At 50.1% G+C, this 16,493-nt stretch overlaps 1 protein-coding gene across 1 annotated transcript in view; it reads right to left on the bottom strand.

The window, feature by feature from the left end:
- The window catches only part of LOC311318227 (sodium/hydrogen exchanger 6-like), a 41,022-nt gene extending 25,072 nt beyond the window's left edge, over positions 1-15,950 (bottom strand). The window contains exons 1-6 of the mRNA XM_084449491.1: positions 15,774-15,950; positions 14,677-14,876; positions 5,824-5,901; positions 4,007-4,083; positions 3,747-3,859; positions 3,555-3,660 (exon numbers count right to left, since the gene is read on the bottom strand). Coding sequence (XP_084305617.1) covers positions 3,555-3,660; positions 3,747-3,859; positions 4,007-4,083; positions 5,824-5,901; positions 14,677-14,876; positions 15,774-15,939 — 740 coding nt within the window. The 5' untranslated portion in view covers positions 15,940-15,950. The remainder of the gene's footprint in view (positions 1-3,554; positions 3,661-3,746; positions 3,860-4,006; positions 4,084-5,823; positions 5,902-14,676; positions 14,877-15,773) is intronic.
- Positions 15,951-16,493: the final 543 nt, after the last annotated feature.

Raw genomic sequence — 16,493 nt, forward strand, 5'->3', positions numbered from 1 at the left:
GAGGAGGGTTTGGTTAGTATTAGAGGAGGGTTTGGTTAGTATTAGAGGAGGGTTTGGTTAATATTAGAGGAGGGCTTGGTTAGTATTAGAGGAGGGTTTGGTTAGTGTTAGAGGAGGGTTTGGTTAGTGTTAGAGGAGGGTTTGGTTAGTATTAGAGGAGGGTTTGGTTAGTATTAGAGGAGGGTTTGGTTAGTGTTAGAGGAGGGTTTGGTTAGTGTTAGAGGAGGGTTTGGTTAGTATTAGAGGAGGGTTTGGTTAGTATTAGAGGAGGGTTTGGTTAGTATTAGAGGAGGGTTTGGTTAGTATTAGAGGAGGGTTTGGTTAATATTAGAGGAGGGCTTGGTTAGTATTAGAGGAGGGTTTGGTTAGTATTAGAGGAGGGCTTGGTTAGTATTAGAGGAGGGTTTGGTTAGTATTAGAGGAGGGCTTGGTTAGTATTAGAGGAGGGTTTGGTTAGTATTAGAGGAGGGTTTGGTTAGTATTAGAGGAGGGCTTGGTTAGTATTAGAGGGCTTGGTTAGTATTAGAGGGCTTGGTTAGTATTAGAGGAGGGTTTGGTTAGTATTAGAGGAGGGCTTGGTTAGTATTAGAGGAGGGTTTGGTTAGTATTAGAGGAGGGCTTGGTTAGTATTAGAGGAGGGCTTGGTTAGTGTTAGAGGAGGGTTTGGTTAGTATTAGAGGAGGGTTTGGTTAGTATTAGAGGAGGGCTTGGTTAGTATTAGAGGAGGGCTTGGTTAGTGTTAGAGGAGGGTTTGGTTAGTATTAGAGGAGGGCTTGGTTAGTATTAGAGGAGGGCTTGGTTAGTATTAGAGGTGGGCTTGGTTAGTATTAGAGGAGGGTTTGGTTAGTATTAGAGGAGGGTTTGGTTAGTATTAGAGGAGGGCTTGGTTAGTATTAGAGGAGGGTTTGGTTAGTATTAGAGGAGGGCTTGGTTAGTATTAGAGGAGGGCTTGGTTAGTATTAGAGGAGGGCTTGGTTAGTATTAGAGGAGGGCTTGGTTAGTATTAGAGGAGGGCTTGGTTAGTATTAGAGGAGGGCTTGGTTAGTATTAGAGGAGGGCTTGGTTAGTATTAGAGGAGGGCTTGGTTAGTATTAGAGGAGGGTTTGGTTAGTATTAGAGGAGGGTTTGGTTAGTATTAGAGGAGGGTTTGGTTAGTATTAGAGGAGGGTTTGGTTAGTATTAGAGGAGGGTTTGGTTAGTATTAGAGGAGGGTTTGGTTAGTGTTAGAGGAGGGCTTGGTTAGTATTAGAGGAGGGTTTGGTTAGTATTAGAGGAGGGCTTGGTTAGTGTTAGAGGAGGGTTTGGTTAGTATTAGAGGAGGGCTTGGTTAGTATTAGAGGAGGGTTTGGTTAGTATTAGAGGAGGGTTTGGTTAGTATTAGAGGAGGGTTTGGTTAATATTAGAGGAGGGCTTGGTTAGTATTAGAGGAGGGTTTGGTTAGTATTAGAGGTGGGCTTGGTTAGTATTAGAGGAGGGTTTGGTTAATATTAGAGGAGGGCTTGGTTAATATTAGAGGAGGGCTTGGTTAGTATTAGAGGAGGGTTTGGTTAGTATTAGAGGAGGGCTTGGTTAGTATTAGAGGAGGGCTTGGTTAGTATTAGAGGAGGGCTTGGTTAGTATTAGAGGAGGGCTTGGTTAGTATTAGAGGAGGGTTTGGTTAGTATTAGAGGAGGGTTTGGTTAGTATTAGAGGAGGGTTTGGTTAGTATTAGAGGAGGGCTTGGTTAGTATTAGAGGAGGGTTTGGTTAGTATTAGAGGAGGGTTTGGTTAGTGTTAGAGGAGGGTTTGGTTAGTATTAGAGGAGGGTTTGGTTAGTATTAGAGGAGGGCTTGGTTAGTATTAGAGGAGGGCTTGGTTAGTATTAGAGGTGGGCTTGGTTAGTATTAGAGGAGGGTTTGGTTAGTATTAGAGGAGGGCTTGGTTAGTATTAGAGGAGGGCTTGGTTAGTATTAGAGGAGGGCTTGGTTAGTATTAGAGGAGGGCTTGGTTAGTATTAGAGGAGGGCTTGGTTAATATTAGAGGAGGGTTTGGTTAGTATTAGAGGAGGGTTTGGTTAGTATTAGAGGAGGGCTTGGTTAGTATTAGAGGTGGGCTTGGTTAGTATTAGAGGAGGGCTTGGTTAGTATTAGAGGAGGGCTTGGTTAGTATTAGAGGAGGGCTTGGTTAGTATTAGAGGAGGGTTTGGTTAGTGTTAGAGGAGGGTTTGGTTAGTGTTAGAGGAGGGTTTGGTTAGTATTAGAGGAGGGTTTGGTTAGTATTAGAGGAGGGCTTGGTTAGTATTAGAGGAGGGCTTGGTTAGTATTAGAGGTGGGCTTGGTTAGTATTAGAGGAGGGTTTGGTTAGTATTAGAGGAGGGCTTGGTTAGTATTAGAGGAGGGCTTGGTTAGTATTAGAGGAGGGCTTGGTTAGTATTAGAGGAGGGCTTGGTTAGTATTAGAGGAGGGTTTGGTTAGTATTAGAGGAGGGTTTGGTTAGTATTAGAGGAGGGTTTGGTTAGTATTAGAGGAGGGTTTGGTTAGTATTAGAGGAGGGCTTGGTTAGTATTAGAGGAGGGCTTGGTTAGTATTAGAGGAGGGCTTGGTTAGTATTAGAGGAGGGCTTGGTTAGTATTAGAGGAGGGCTTGGTTAATATTAGAGGAGGGTTTGGTTAGTATTAGAGGAGGGTTTGGTTAGTATTAGAGGAGGGCTTGGTTAGTATTAGAGGTGGGCTTGGTTAGTATTAGAGGAGGGCTTGGTTAGTATTAGAGGAGGGCTTGGTTAGTATTAGAGGAGGGCTTGGTTAGTATTAGAGGAGGGTTTGGTTAGTATTAGAGGAGGGCTTGGTTAGTGTTAGAGGTGGGTTTGGTTAGTATTAGAGGTGGGCTTGGTTAGTATTAGAGGAGGGCTTGGTCATACACACAGTTTGACTTTTTGATCAGGGGGGGCAGTCAGACCCAGCCCCTCCCCCCCCCCCCCCCCCCCTCATCAAATAGGGATTATAATAGCGGTAAAAAAAAATACGTACATTGGAATGCGCATATTCTGTTACAGCTGTATGATTGACCCACAACATTTCAAAACACAGTGCTTATTCTTTCCAATATCCACGTTTCGTTCAACTGCGCCTCCGTGCCTGGACCAGAGCTGAGCAACACGGCAAGGGAGATTATGGGCCTATATTCATTCACATAGGCAAGAAAACATATACGCCTATGAATGTTTCAAAGCCTAGGTATTTGCGGAAAATCAGTATTGAATTTTGAATTCTCATGACGTGTTTGAGTTTGACTACATAGCAGTAGAAAAATGGCAGGCCCAGCGATGTGACTATTGCGCAAGCGCACATCACAATGGCGATATGTAAACGATATATCGTACAGCCCTAGGTGGGGGTATGGTTAGTGTTAGGGTGTTAGAGGGGGGTATGGTTAGTGTTAGGGTGTTAGAGGTGGGGGTATGGTTAGTGTTAGGGTGTTAGAGGGGGGTATGGTTAGTGTTAGGGTGTTAGAGGTGGGTATGGTTAGTGTGTGTGTGTGTGTGTGTGTGTGTGTGTGTGTGTGTGTGTAGAGGCTTACGAAGACAGGACTATGGCCACAGCATCGTTGAGGACACTCTCTCCAAACAGCAGGGCGTACAGGTCCACATCCACATGCAGTTCATTGAAGATGGCCAGGACTGTGACTGGGAGGACACACACACTCACATCAACACTCACTCTGAGTGTTACACATTAGGTTAGAATACAATAGAACAGAACAGCCTTCTACCTGGGTCTGTAGCAGAGACTATGGCACCAAAGAAGAGGCAGTCAGTAAAGAAGAAGTCTCCTCCCAGCTGTCCCACAGCTTTCATGAACGACACACAACCATACATCACAAGCCTGGAGGCAGAGACAACACACATACAGATACACACGTTACACACACGTTGCACATGGGCGCACACACACACACACACACACACACACACACACACACACACACACACACACACACACACACACACACACACACACACAGGAACTCACCCAATGACAAAGCATGATATAACTGTCCCCATGAAGGCATAGGCAAGGATGGAGCCGATGTTCCTGAAGAAATGCCTCTGAAACATTAGAATGTTATGTTACATTGTAACAAAATAGGAGAGAATAGGGAGACATTTTGGCAAGTTCCTCCAATAACTGACTCGTTAATTGTTAATGGTTTATTAACTAAAATAAACCATAAAATGCAAGGACACGATTCAATGGAAATACCATTCTCAAAGTGCAAAAATGGTAGCAAAAAAGGAAAGGGATTTTAACCCACTGGAACACCACTGCCCAATCAGTTCCAAGTAGGCTATGCTACTGTATGAATCATAATATTTTGATACAGTGAACGGTTAAGCTTTTCCACTGGACATGGTTTGGTGGCACCAATATTATGCTGTAGTCCCCCACAATAGGTTACTTGGGGAGTCAAATAAGCTTTTTTCGGAGTGATAAGATATTTGTATAGTGTTTGCTTGGAAATCAAAGTACATCACCTGTTTATAAACATAGACAGTGCAACAATTATTTTAAATGAACATTACTTGATTTATACACAAAGGTAGACCACTCAAGCACATTACTTAATAACTTAGATTGGTTTGCTGTTTAGGGCTTGACATTAAGGTACATTTTACCCTGGCCACCTGGGCCACCCTAACCCTTAGGGTGTGTTCACACCTACACATTTGATCCGTTTGGAATCGGACTATCGGACCAAAAAAGTTTGCTCCGCTTCGTTTAGAGAGGTGTGAAAGCGTATTCGAACTCGGTCCCGGATCAAACAACCGAACCATGGTCCGCCTAAAAAGCAAGGACTCGGTCCGCTGCGAAAGGGACCATGCTTCGGTTCGCTTTTGGTGAGAACGCGCATCGGACTATCCGTAGGACCAAAACAAAGAGCATGTCTCCTGTGTGATAGGCGCACGGAGAAGGTCTCGTCGGGATCCATCAAGGCCCGTATTCTGCGTCGGTACCAACTCCTACGACTCCTTTGCATTGAAAAAAGCAGCGCGCCTTCATTGTTTACACGTGTCCAGATTCGGTCATGCTCATATTGGGTCGCCGTTGTTATTTGGCCAGAGCACCAAATAATCACAAGTAGCGCCAGTATGGTAAATGCAATGTGCTGTTGTGGCTCCATTGTAACAGTGATTGCTCTAATTACATGCGTTTAATGATTTTCCCTTGTAATTTTTCTAGCCAATAGATGCGCAACCTGTACGACCGCTTGACATTTGTTTACATGTGTTGGTTGGATTACACAAATGACCGTGTGAACGTGAACCAGACCAAGAAAAACAGCAACAATGTTGCAACTTCCCTCATTTGGTCTGGTCCTTGGTTGGGACTTTCTGGTGTGATCGCAACCTTACTCGCCTGAAGCTGAACACTCGAACCACAGGCCCATATGACAAATTTGATACAAAATAATGGTAAACTGTAATACAATTGGTCCATGGTTGGCCATACATGGTTAGTTACATACTTTACATATAGGCTAATTTTATTTATATAATATAATTAAGTAAAAAGTAAAATACAATTTACTTTAGATATTTTTTTCGTGCACTCCATTACAATTATCAAGGACTTACAATCTATACTGTCTTGTTTGAAAGGCAAACATTCTAACCGAGCTCTGAAACATAAACATGTCACATTCCAACATACAATTCTAACAGAACTCTGAAACATTATAAACATGTCACATTACTAACCATACCATCAATCTCCATTAATGGACCACTACTGCTACTAATGACACTTGGCCTAGGACTTAATATTTTTCTGGAAATTCAATGGCTTACCCTTTTCAAACTGTAGCCAGCATGGAAAATAATTGGAGGCAACAAAATATTGAAAAACACTTCTGGGTCAAACGTCACCTGGAAAGACAACAAGGGAAAAAAATGAGAGACTGGACCTGCTGTCCTGGGCGGTTCTGACAGGCAGCCACAATGTATTATTGTTTCAATAATTAAGATAATAATAAGATTAAATTATGAAAAGTATTTTCATAATAAAGTGTTCATTCATACAATTCATACATATTTTCATATATCTCAAAATTATACACAGAATTTACATATTTTATTTAATGATTTAATAGGACACTGTGAAGCGATATTTAGATGGGGGCAATGTTGTGGAGGCAGTGTTCCTCGACCTGAAAAAGGCTTTCGACACTGTCTGCCATGACACCCTTTTATCAAAACTATCGAAATTAAATTGATCAAGCTTACACCTGGATGTCATCATATCTGGAATCGAGAGAGCAATGTGTACAGATCGACTCTGCCCCTAGACCAGTGGTTCTCACTGGTACTTGGTGTAAACATTTTACACCAAGTACCACCTCAGAAAATATTGGTCTCTCCAAGTACCACCATTATAATTTATGTTAAAATAGAGTAGCAGTAGACTTCCATACCTATCCCATATTCAGCTATGCACAGTTCACAGAGGAGGCAAATTTATTCCTAATAAGAATATTTATTTTTCACAGATGTTTTCCAAAATCGTGCTGCACAAAACTGGCACGTTAACTGTTACAACTCTCACAAAAAGCCCAGATGCGAGGGCTTCATACAGTCATTGCTAAGAATGTGACCACATATCACACACTGTGGTACGGGATCCGCCTCGGCCCCACTCCAGGTGAATCCCAATTTTTAATGTAATGTAGCTCGAGCGGCCGTGGCTAGTTGCAAAACTAGAATGGAGAAGTAAGACGCCTCCTTCCCTCCACTAGTCTGGGGGTCCACCTTGGGCAAGTGGTAGTACCCCCTAGCCCCCCTACCTGGGGTTACAGGAAAAAACCCTGATGACAGAACACCAAAAAGGAAGATAGACCCGGCCCGGAGGAAGCCCGGGGCCCTCGTCTGGAGCCAGGCCCAGACGGAGGGCCCGCATGCGAGCGCCTGGTGGCCGGGCTTACCATGGAGCCCGGCCGGGCCCAGCCCGAATAAGCAACGTGGAAGCACCATCTCCTCCTCCATCGTCCCGTGGACCCACCACCCGCGGGAGGAATTGTCGGGGTCGGGTGCGCTGTCAACTAGGTGGCGGTGAAGGCGGGGGGCACCGACAGACCGGACCCGGGCGGCAAAGGCTGGCTCTGGGGACATGGAACGTGACCTCGCTGGGGGGGAAGGAGCCGGAGCTTGTGAGGGAGGTGGAGCGATACCAATTACACCTGGTGGGGCTAACCTCCACGCACAGCACCGGCGCCGGAACCAAACTCCTGGATAGGGGTTGGACCCTGTTCTTCTCCGGAGTTGCTCACAGTATGAGGCGTAAGGCAGGTGTGGCTATACTAGCTAGCCCCCAGCTGAGCGCCTCTGTGCTGGAGTTCACCCCAGTGGACGAGAGGGTCGCCTCCCTGCGCCTTAGGACTGTGGGGGGGGGGACTCTGACTGTGGTTGGTGCTTATGCACCGAACAGCAGTTCAGAGTACTCAGCCTTCCTGCAGACCCTGAGTGGAGTCCTTTTGGGGGCTCCTGCAGGGGACTCCAGTGTCCTACTGGGGGACTTCAATGCACACGTAGGCAATGATGGAGAAACTTGGAGGGGCGTGATTGGGAGGCATGGCCACCACGATCTGAACCCGAGTGGTGTTTTGTTGTTGGACTTCTGTGCTAGTCACGGTTTGTCCATAACAAACACCATGTTCGAACACAAGGATGCCCACAAGTACACCTGGCATCAGAACACCTTAGGCCGAAGGTCGATGATCGATTTCGTTATCGTATCATCTGATCTGAGGCCATGCGTTTTGGACACTCGGGTAAAGAGAGGGGCAGAGCTGTCCACTGATCACCATCTGGTGGTGAGCTGGTTTCGATGGCGGGGGAAACTTCTGGACAGACCTGGAAAACCCAAGCGTGTAGTGAGGGTGAACTGGGAACGTCTGGAGGAAGAGCCTGTCCGGAGAGATTTCAATTGCCACCTCCGGCGGAGCTTCTCAGGCATCCCTGTGGAGGTTGGGGACATCGAGCATGAGTGGTCGGTGTTCAAAGCCTCCATTGCTGAAGCTGCGGCTGGGAGCTGTGGCCTGAGGGCCATAGGTACCTCAAGGGGCGGTAACCCTCGGACACCGTGGTGGACAGCGGTGGTGAGGGAAGCCGTCCGACTGAAGAAGGAGGCCTTCCGGGTTATGTTAGCCCGGGAGACCCCAGAAACAGTTGCAGGGTATCGACTGGCCCGGAGGGCTGCGGCTTCGGCCGTGACCAAGGCAAAGCAGTGGGTGTGGGAGGAGTTCGGAGAAACCATGGAGAAGGACTTTCGGTCGGCACCAAAGTGTTTCTGGAAGACCATCAGACACCTCAGGAAGGGAAAGCGGGGGACCATCCAAGCTGTATACAGCAAGGAGGGGACACTGCTGACCTCAACTGAGGAGGTTGTTGAGCGTTGGAAGGAGCACTTTAAGGAACTCCTGAACCCGACTAATCCACCCTCTACGATCGAGGCAGAGCCGGAAGATGATGGGGGGTCGTCAATGTCCTTGGAGGAGGTCACTGAGGTAGTCAAACAACTCCACAGTGGCAGAGCCCCAGGGACTGATGAGATCCGTCCAGAAATGCTGAAGGCGCTGGGTGTAGAGGGGCTGTCTTGGTTGACACGCCTCTGTAACATTGCGTGGAAGTCTGGGTCAGTGCCGAAGGAGTGGCAGACTGGGGTGGTGGTCCCAATATTCAAAAAAGGGGACCAGAGGGTGTGTGCGAATTATAGAGGCATCACATTACTCAGCCTCCCAGGGAAAGTTTACTCCAAGGTGCTGGAAAGGAGGGTCCGGCCGATAGTCGAACCTCAGATCGAAGAGGAACAATGCGGATTTCGTCCTGGTCGTGGAACTACCGACCAGCTCTTCACTCTCGCAAGGATCTTGGAGGGGGCTTGGGAGTTTGCCCAACCTGTCTACATGTGTTTTGTGGACTTGGAGAAGGCTTACGACCGGGTCCCTCGAGAGGTCTTGTGGAGGGTTATGCAGGAGTATGGGGTGAGGGTGTCCCTACTTAGGGCCATCCAATCCCTGTACACCCAGAGCGAGAGCTGTGTCCGGGTCCTCGGCAGTAAGTCGTCTTCCTTTCCGGTGGGTGTTGGCCTCCGCCAGGGCTGCGCTTTGTCACCAATCCTGTTTGTGATTTTCATGGACCGGATATCGAGGCGTAGCCGGGGGGAGGTGGGTTTGCAGTTCGGTGAGCTGGGGATCACGTCACTGCTTTTTGCAGATGATGTGGTCCTGATGGCATCAGCTGCCTGCGACCTCCAGCACTCTCTGGATAGGTTCGCAACTGAGTGTGAAGCGGCTGGGATGAGAATAAGCACTTCTAAATTTGAGGCCATGGTTCTCAGCAGGAAACCGGTGGCCTGTCCGCTCCGAGTAGGAAATGAGTCCTTACCCCAAGTAAAGGAGTTCAAGTATCTGGGGGTCTTGTTCACGAGTGAGGGAACCATGGAGAGGGAGTTTGGCCGGAGAATCGGAGCAGCTGGTGCGGTTCTGCAGTCGCTTTACCGCACTGTTGTGACGAAAAGAGAGCTGAGCCAAAAGGCAAAGCTCTCGATCTACCGGTCTATCTTCGTCCCCACCCTCACCTATGGTCATGAAGGATGGGTCATGACCGAAAGAACGAGATCACGGATACAAGCGGCCGAAATGAGTTTTCTCCGGAGGGTGGCTGGGGTCTCCCTGAGAGATCGGGTGAGAAGTTCAGTCATCCGGGAGAGACTCGGAGTAGAGCCGCTGTTCCTTTGCGTCGAAAGGAGCCAGTTGAGGTGGTTCGGGCATCTAGTGAGGATGCCTCCTGGGCGCCTCCCTAGGGAGGTGTTCCAGGCGTGTCAGGCTGGGAGGAGGCCGCGGGGTAGACCCAGGACTAGGTGGCGGGACTACATCTCCGCACTGGCCTGTGAGCGGCTAAAGATTCCCCAGGCAGAGCTGGTTGATGCTGCTAGGGAAAGGGATGTCTGGGGCCCCCTGCTGGAGCTGCTGCCTCCGCGACCCGACCCTGGATAAGCGGATGAAGATGATGATGATGATGTAGCTCGAGTCGTATTTCCTCGTGGGTTTGCCCTGCTTGGTGCTGAGTCGTATTTCCTCGTGGGTTTGCCCTGCTTGGTGCTGAGTGGTATTTCCTCGTGGGTTTGCCCTGCTTGGTGCTGAGTCGTATTTCCTCGTGGGTTTGCCTGCTTGGTGCTGAGTCGTATTTCCTCGTGGGTTTGCCCTGCTTGGTGCTGCGGGGACCGTCTTCATTGCCGCTGCTGGCGGAGCCTGTGCTGAGTTCCTGCCCACTATGGTCCGGTTCAAGTCCACGCCTCTTCCTCTTCTATGTTCACCACGCTGCTCGAAATATCCTCCTCCTCTTCCTCTTCTATGTTCACCACGCTGCTCGAAATATCCTCCTGTTCTGTACTTCTCTTCCTGAGAGTTCCCGTTTTGGCCACGATTGCATCATTGTTTCTCTGCTGTTAAATATCTCGCCATCAGTTCAGATCCATGTTGTTTTGATTGTTGCGAACACCCGGCGCATTTACCTACGTAACCAGGGCCAGCGACTAGGCCTATGTGCTCCCACGACGACCACGTGTTAACAGAAAAACAAAACATTTTTAAAATTCAATTTCAGTGATATTATGATGAAGCTATTTCCATTCATGCAACTGCAGTCCAGAGTTCAGATGTGAACTGCGGGCCCCTGTCGGAGGTGAGGTCGGCAGGTGTGCAAAAACGGGCCACCCAGGACCCGATGAATGCCCGGGCCACCTCAGCAGATGTAGTTGAGGAGAGAGGAACAACTTCTGTCCACCTGGTGGTCCTGTCCACCATGGTGAGAAGGTGAGTGAAACCATGCGAGGGGGGCAGGGGGCCCACCAGGTCCACGTTCACATAGTCGAAACGCCTCTCTGGCACTAGAAACGGCGCCAAAGGGGCTTTTGTATGGCGGTGCACCTTAACGCGCTGGCACGCCACACAGGAGCCAGCCCAGGTCTTGATGTCTTTCTTGAAGACAAACATAGCCGCCACCAGCCTAATAGACGCCTTCACACCAGGATGGGAAAGGTCATGGACAGCATAAAAAATGCAGCGCCGCCAGTCTGTGGGCACCATGGGGCGGGGTTGGCCCGTGGATACGTCGCAGAGGAGCGTGGTGTTAGCATCAAACACCACGTCTACCAACCGCAACCCGGTAGTGGTCGTGCTGTAGTCCTGAATGTCTGAGTCCGTAGCCTGGTCTGCGGCCATGGCAATGTAGTCAATCCCCAAATGCACGGATCTCACCATCACTTGGGAGAGGCAGTCAGCCACCAGATTGTCCTTTCCAGCCACATGCTGGATGTCTGTGGTGAACTCAGAGATGGCGGAGAGCTGACGCTGCTGGCGCCCGGACCACGGTTCAGAGGTCTTGGCCATGGCGAATGTCAGTGGCTTGTGGTCGAGGAAGGCAGTGAAACGGCGGCCCTCCAACAGAAACCTGAAGTGGCGGGTGGCGAGGAAGAGACCGAGGAGCTCCCGGTCGAAGGTGCTGTACTTCCTCTCATTGTCCCGAAGCTGTTTACTGAAGAAGGCGAGTGGTTGCCAGGTGCCGACCACCCACTGCTCGCACACCGCCCCGACTGCGTAGTCTGAGGCATCCGTCGTGAGGACGACTGGGGCAGTCGGAGATGGGTGTGCCAGTAATGCAGCATTGGCCAGCGCAGCCTTGGTGTTGTTGAAAGTGTTGTCCATCTCAGGAGGCCAGTCCACCTCATCCTTAGAGTCCTTTCCCCTCAGGGCCTCGTACAAGGGCCGCATGAGATGAGCTGCATGGGGAATAAACCTGTTGTAAAAGTTCACCGTGCCCAGGAACTGCTGGGATCTCACAGTACGGGGCGAGGGAAACTGGCAACAGCGTCCACCCTGGCGGGAATTGGCACTTGGCTGAGTTGACGATGAGACCATGCATACTGAGCTCAAACAACTGCTGGAGGTGTGTCATGTGCTCCTCCGTGGACGCGCTGGCCACGAGGATGTCGTCCAAATAAACAAACAAGAACGGCATGTCGCGCAACACAGAGTCCATAAGCCGCTGGAATGTCTGTGCCGCTCCCTTGAGGCCAAATGGCCTCCGGAGAAACTCGAAGAGACCGAATGGCGTAATGACCGCTGTCTTGGGTATGTCCTGTGGGTGGACCGGTACCTGGTGGACCAAATCTACCTTGGAAAAAATGGTGGCGCCTGCCAGGTGTGCACAGAAATCTTGTATGTGCGGAACGGGGTACCGGTCAGGGTTTATGGCATTGTTCAGCCGGCAAAAATCACCACAGGGGCGCCAACCACCATCTGCCTTCATGACCATGTGCAGGGGGGAGGCCCATGGGCTGTCCGAGCGACGCACGATGCCAAGGCGCTCCATGGTTGTGAACTCCTCCCTGTAGATGGCGAGCCCAAGTCCCAGCCAAAACAGACCTCTACATACCTGGTGCCGTAGGTACGTATGGGCGTGCCATTAGCGGCGTCCATCGGGGGGCCATGTCCGCCGGCCATTGTGTCCACAGTAGATGCAGGCAGGTTACTACGTTGTGCGCCCGAATCGACCAGCAGCTGCCGGCCCGATAAGGTGTCCTCGATGAACAACGCTCACAGCTGTTATTGAGCGCCGGCTCTGGCGTTTCTCTGGGCACTAAAATTGCATGGTGAGCGACACTGCTTGGCCTTGGCTCCATACCTGCTGTGGTAATAGCACAACCCACTGTCACGTTGGCCGCTGTCACGTTTGTGATGGGCAGCCACGGCCGCAGCAGTGCTTGTTGCATCTTCCAGAGGTGAGGGTGAGGTGTAAGCAGGAAACAGTGCGTGGGTGAACTGCTGTCGGTTGGCGAGGAAAATCCTGTCGGCTTCAGCAGCCAGTGAACGGTAGTCCTTGGTGGAAGAGAGGGCGGAGCTTGCTAATGCAGTGCACACAGGTGCTGGGAGCTGCTGAAGAGGAAGGGTTCATTATAGTGGCAGGATGCCACAGCTAAGTCTAGTCTAGCTAGTATGTATGGGAAACACTGTGAGGTACTCTCTGATCTAATATGATTGGAGGGGTGGAGGGGAAGCCTGTGCACCTCTACATGTTACCAGTTCTGTCACATAAGGAGGGAGCATGGAGAGAGCAGAGAGATGAAACAGGGAACAGGGAGAGAGGAAGGAAAGAGCAGGGAGAGAGGAGAGAAAGGAAGGAATAGAGAAGGGAGAGAGCAATGAGGACGTAGGGAGCAGGGAGAGTAGCAGAGAAAGAACAGTGAGAGACCAGCAGGAAGAGAGGACGGAGATAGGGGAAAGACAGAGCAGAGAGAGAGGAAGGAGGGAGAAAGCAGGGAGAGTAGCAGAGAAAAAGCAGTGAGAGAGCAGCACGGTTGCAGAGAGCAGGGAGAGAGCTGGGTGATTGGGTGAGAAGGAGCAGGGTCGGGTAGAGAGCAGGGTGATTGGGTGAGAAGGAGCAGGGTCAGGTAGAGAGCAGGGAGAGAGATGGGTGATTGGGTGAGAAGGAGCAGGGTCGGGTAGAGAGCAGGGTGATTGGGTGAGAAGGAGCAGGGTCAGGTAGAGAGCAGGGAGAGAGCTGGGTGATTGGGTGAGAAGGAGCAGGGTCAGGGAGAGAGCTGGGTGATTGGGTGAGAAGGAGCAGGGTCGGGTAGAGAGCAGGGAGAGAGCTGGGTGATTGGGTGAGAAGGAGCAGGGTCAGGGAGAGAGCTGGGTGATTGGGTGAGAAGGAGCAGGGTCGGGTAGAGAGCAGGGAGAGAGCTGGGTGATTGGGTGAGAAGGAGCAGGGTCAGGTAGAGAGCAGGGAGAGAGCTGGGTGATTGGGTGAGAAGGAGCAGGGTCAGGTAGAGAGCAAGGAGAGAGCTGGGTGATTGGGTGAGAAGGAGCAGGGTCAGGTAGAGAGCAGGGAGAGAGCAGGGTGATTGGGTGAGAAGGAGCAGGGTCAGGGAGAGAGCTGGGTGATTGGGTGAGAAGGAGCAGGGTCAGGTAGAGAGCAGGGAGAGAGCTGGGTGATTGGGTGAGAAGGAGCAGGGTCAGGTAGAGAGCAAGGAGAGAGCTGGGTGATTGGGTGAGAAGGAGCAGGGTCAGGTAGAGAGCAGGGAGAGAGCTGGGTGATTGGGTGAGAAGGAGCAGGGTCGGGTAGAGAGCAGGGTGATTGGGTGAGAAGGAGCAGGGTCAGGTAGAGAGCAGGGAGAGAGCTGGGTGATTGGGTGAGAAGGAGCAGGGTCAGGTAGAGAGCAGGGAGAGAGCAGGGTGATTGGGTGAGAAGGAGCAGGGTCGGGTAGAGAGCAGGGAGAGAGCTGGGTGATTGGGTGAGAAGGAGCAGGGTCGGGTAGAGAGCAAGGTGATTGGGTGAGAAGGAGCAGGGTCAGGTAGAGAGCAGGGAGAGAGCTGGGTGATTGGGTGAGAAGGAGCAGGGTCAGGTAGAGAGCAGGGAGAGAGCTGGGTGATTGGGTGAGAAGGAGCAGGGTCGGGTAGAGAGCAGGGTGATTGGGTGAGAAGGAGCAGGGTCAGGTAGAGAGCAGGGAGAGAGCTGGGTGATTGGGTGAGAAGGAGCAGGGTCAGGTAGAGAGCAAGGTTTAGGGTTAAGGCTGGAAGGGCCCGGGAGGGAGCAGGGTTTAGAGTTGGTGTGTAGGGTTAGGGCTGGAAGGGTCAGTGTTGCTACCTTCCTCAGCATCTCGTCATCCTGGACTTGGTGACCCTTGCCCCCGCTAACCTCCCCCTTCAAGGTGTACTGGTAGTAGCGGCCGCTGACGTTGACCAACAGTGTGGCAGGGCTGGCATTGATGCTGCAGCTCATCGTCACGTTGCTCATGCTCTGGGGAACATGCACCCCAAAGCGCAGGATCACCCCGACCAGAAGACCTGAGGGGACAGAGCAGGCACTGTGACACACCCTAACCACCCAACACATCTCAGAGGATATATCACCCTAACCACCCAACACATCTCAGAGGATATATCACCCTAACCACCCAACACATCTCAGAGGATATATGACCCTAACCACCCAACACATCTCAGAGGATATATCACCCTAACCACCCAACACATCTCAGAGGATATATCACCCTAACCACCCAACACATCTCAGAGGATATATCACCCTAACCACCCAACACATCTCAGAGGATATATGACCCTAACCACCCAACACATCTCAGAGGATATATGACCCTAACCACCCAACACATCTCAGAGGATATATCACCCTAACCACCCAACACATCTCAGAGGATATATGACCCTAACCACCCAACACATCTCAGAGGATATGAAACATTTCACCTGACAAAACCGGTTAGGCTTAGGCTGACATATCCAGGCTAAGGTCTGCACAGGTGGTACAGAAAAACATGCTGCTCTGTGGAGTTTGCAGGTGGTTAGGTTAGCTAGTTAGTTAGTTATCTAGCTAGTTAGCTAGCTAGTTAGCTAGTTAGTTAGTTAGTTAGTTAGTTAGCTAGTTAGTTAGTTAGTTAGTTAGTTAGCTAGTTAGCTAGCACTAGTGACACAATGCACTGCGATGATAGAAACACATGCATCTGTATCATCTATATTACAGCACGCATCACTTGCTAATTAGCTCACGGTTAGCCACTACACTGTTAGTATCTAGCTAGCTAACTATCGTATTATACGTAACGTTTTTATATGTAAGACACCAAAGTGCTAGCTACTGTATGAGCCTAGTCCCGTTAGTGCTAGGGTTAGGGTTAAGGGTCAGCCCTCTGAGTTAGCTCATCACCAGCACTAGATCCTCACCATAGATCATAGCCAGGCCTGTTTCGTGTATAAATCTGAACCGGCGGTGTTTAAACAGCCATATGGTCAGGATGGTGAGTGTGAGGAGCATGATGAAGATCAGCAGGTTAGCGCTGTCCTGGCGGTGGCTCTCCTCGGCCAGTCTCTCCGTGGAGACAGTCTCCATGGACACGGTGTCCTCGCCTCGGCCCCCAGCCAGGAGACATGTTACCAGACCGGGGACAAGAAGCAGGGGTTTCGGCAGCTTAAAAGCAAAAAATCGTTTAGCTAAAGATACCATTATGCCTACACCTTTTTATTGAGCCATCATACAGCTGTTTGTGAATTATTGACCGGCTAAGGATATATCTCGACTAGATGGCCAGTTGTTTTGAGTTATCAATCTGACTTCCGTAACCGTCATAGAACGTCAGTGTTTCCTGTTTGGTTTCTTCACAATAAAAGTCCCACCAGGCAGCCGTGGCTCGCAGTGCATGAGTTTATCTGAATACCAACCTGAGTACCAACCACCCTGGGGCCCCTCGCACTGCGGCCCGAGGTCTGAGCACTTAAAGGAGTAGTAAAGGGAAAAATCATGTTTAGTCCTGTTTTAAGGTTACTTATGAGCATATACAATGGTTCAGATCAAAAAGTTGACAAAACTAGCACTTTAGGTCATAGAATGGATGTGGGTGGGCACTGTGAAAAATCATTCGAAAACATGTTAAACTCTCGATTTCA

This window comes from Borostomias antarcticus (assembly GCF_949987555.1).
Source record: "Borostomias antarcticus genome assembly, chromosome: 15".
Lineage (NCBI taxonomy): Eukaryota > Metazoa > Chordata > Actinopteri > Stomiiformes > Stomiidae > Borostomias > Borostomias antarcticus.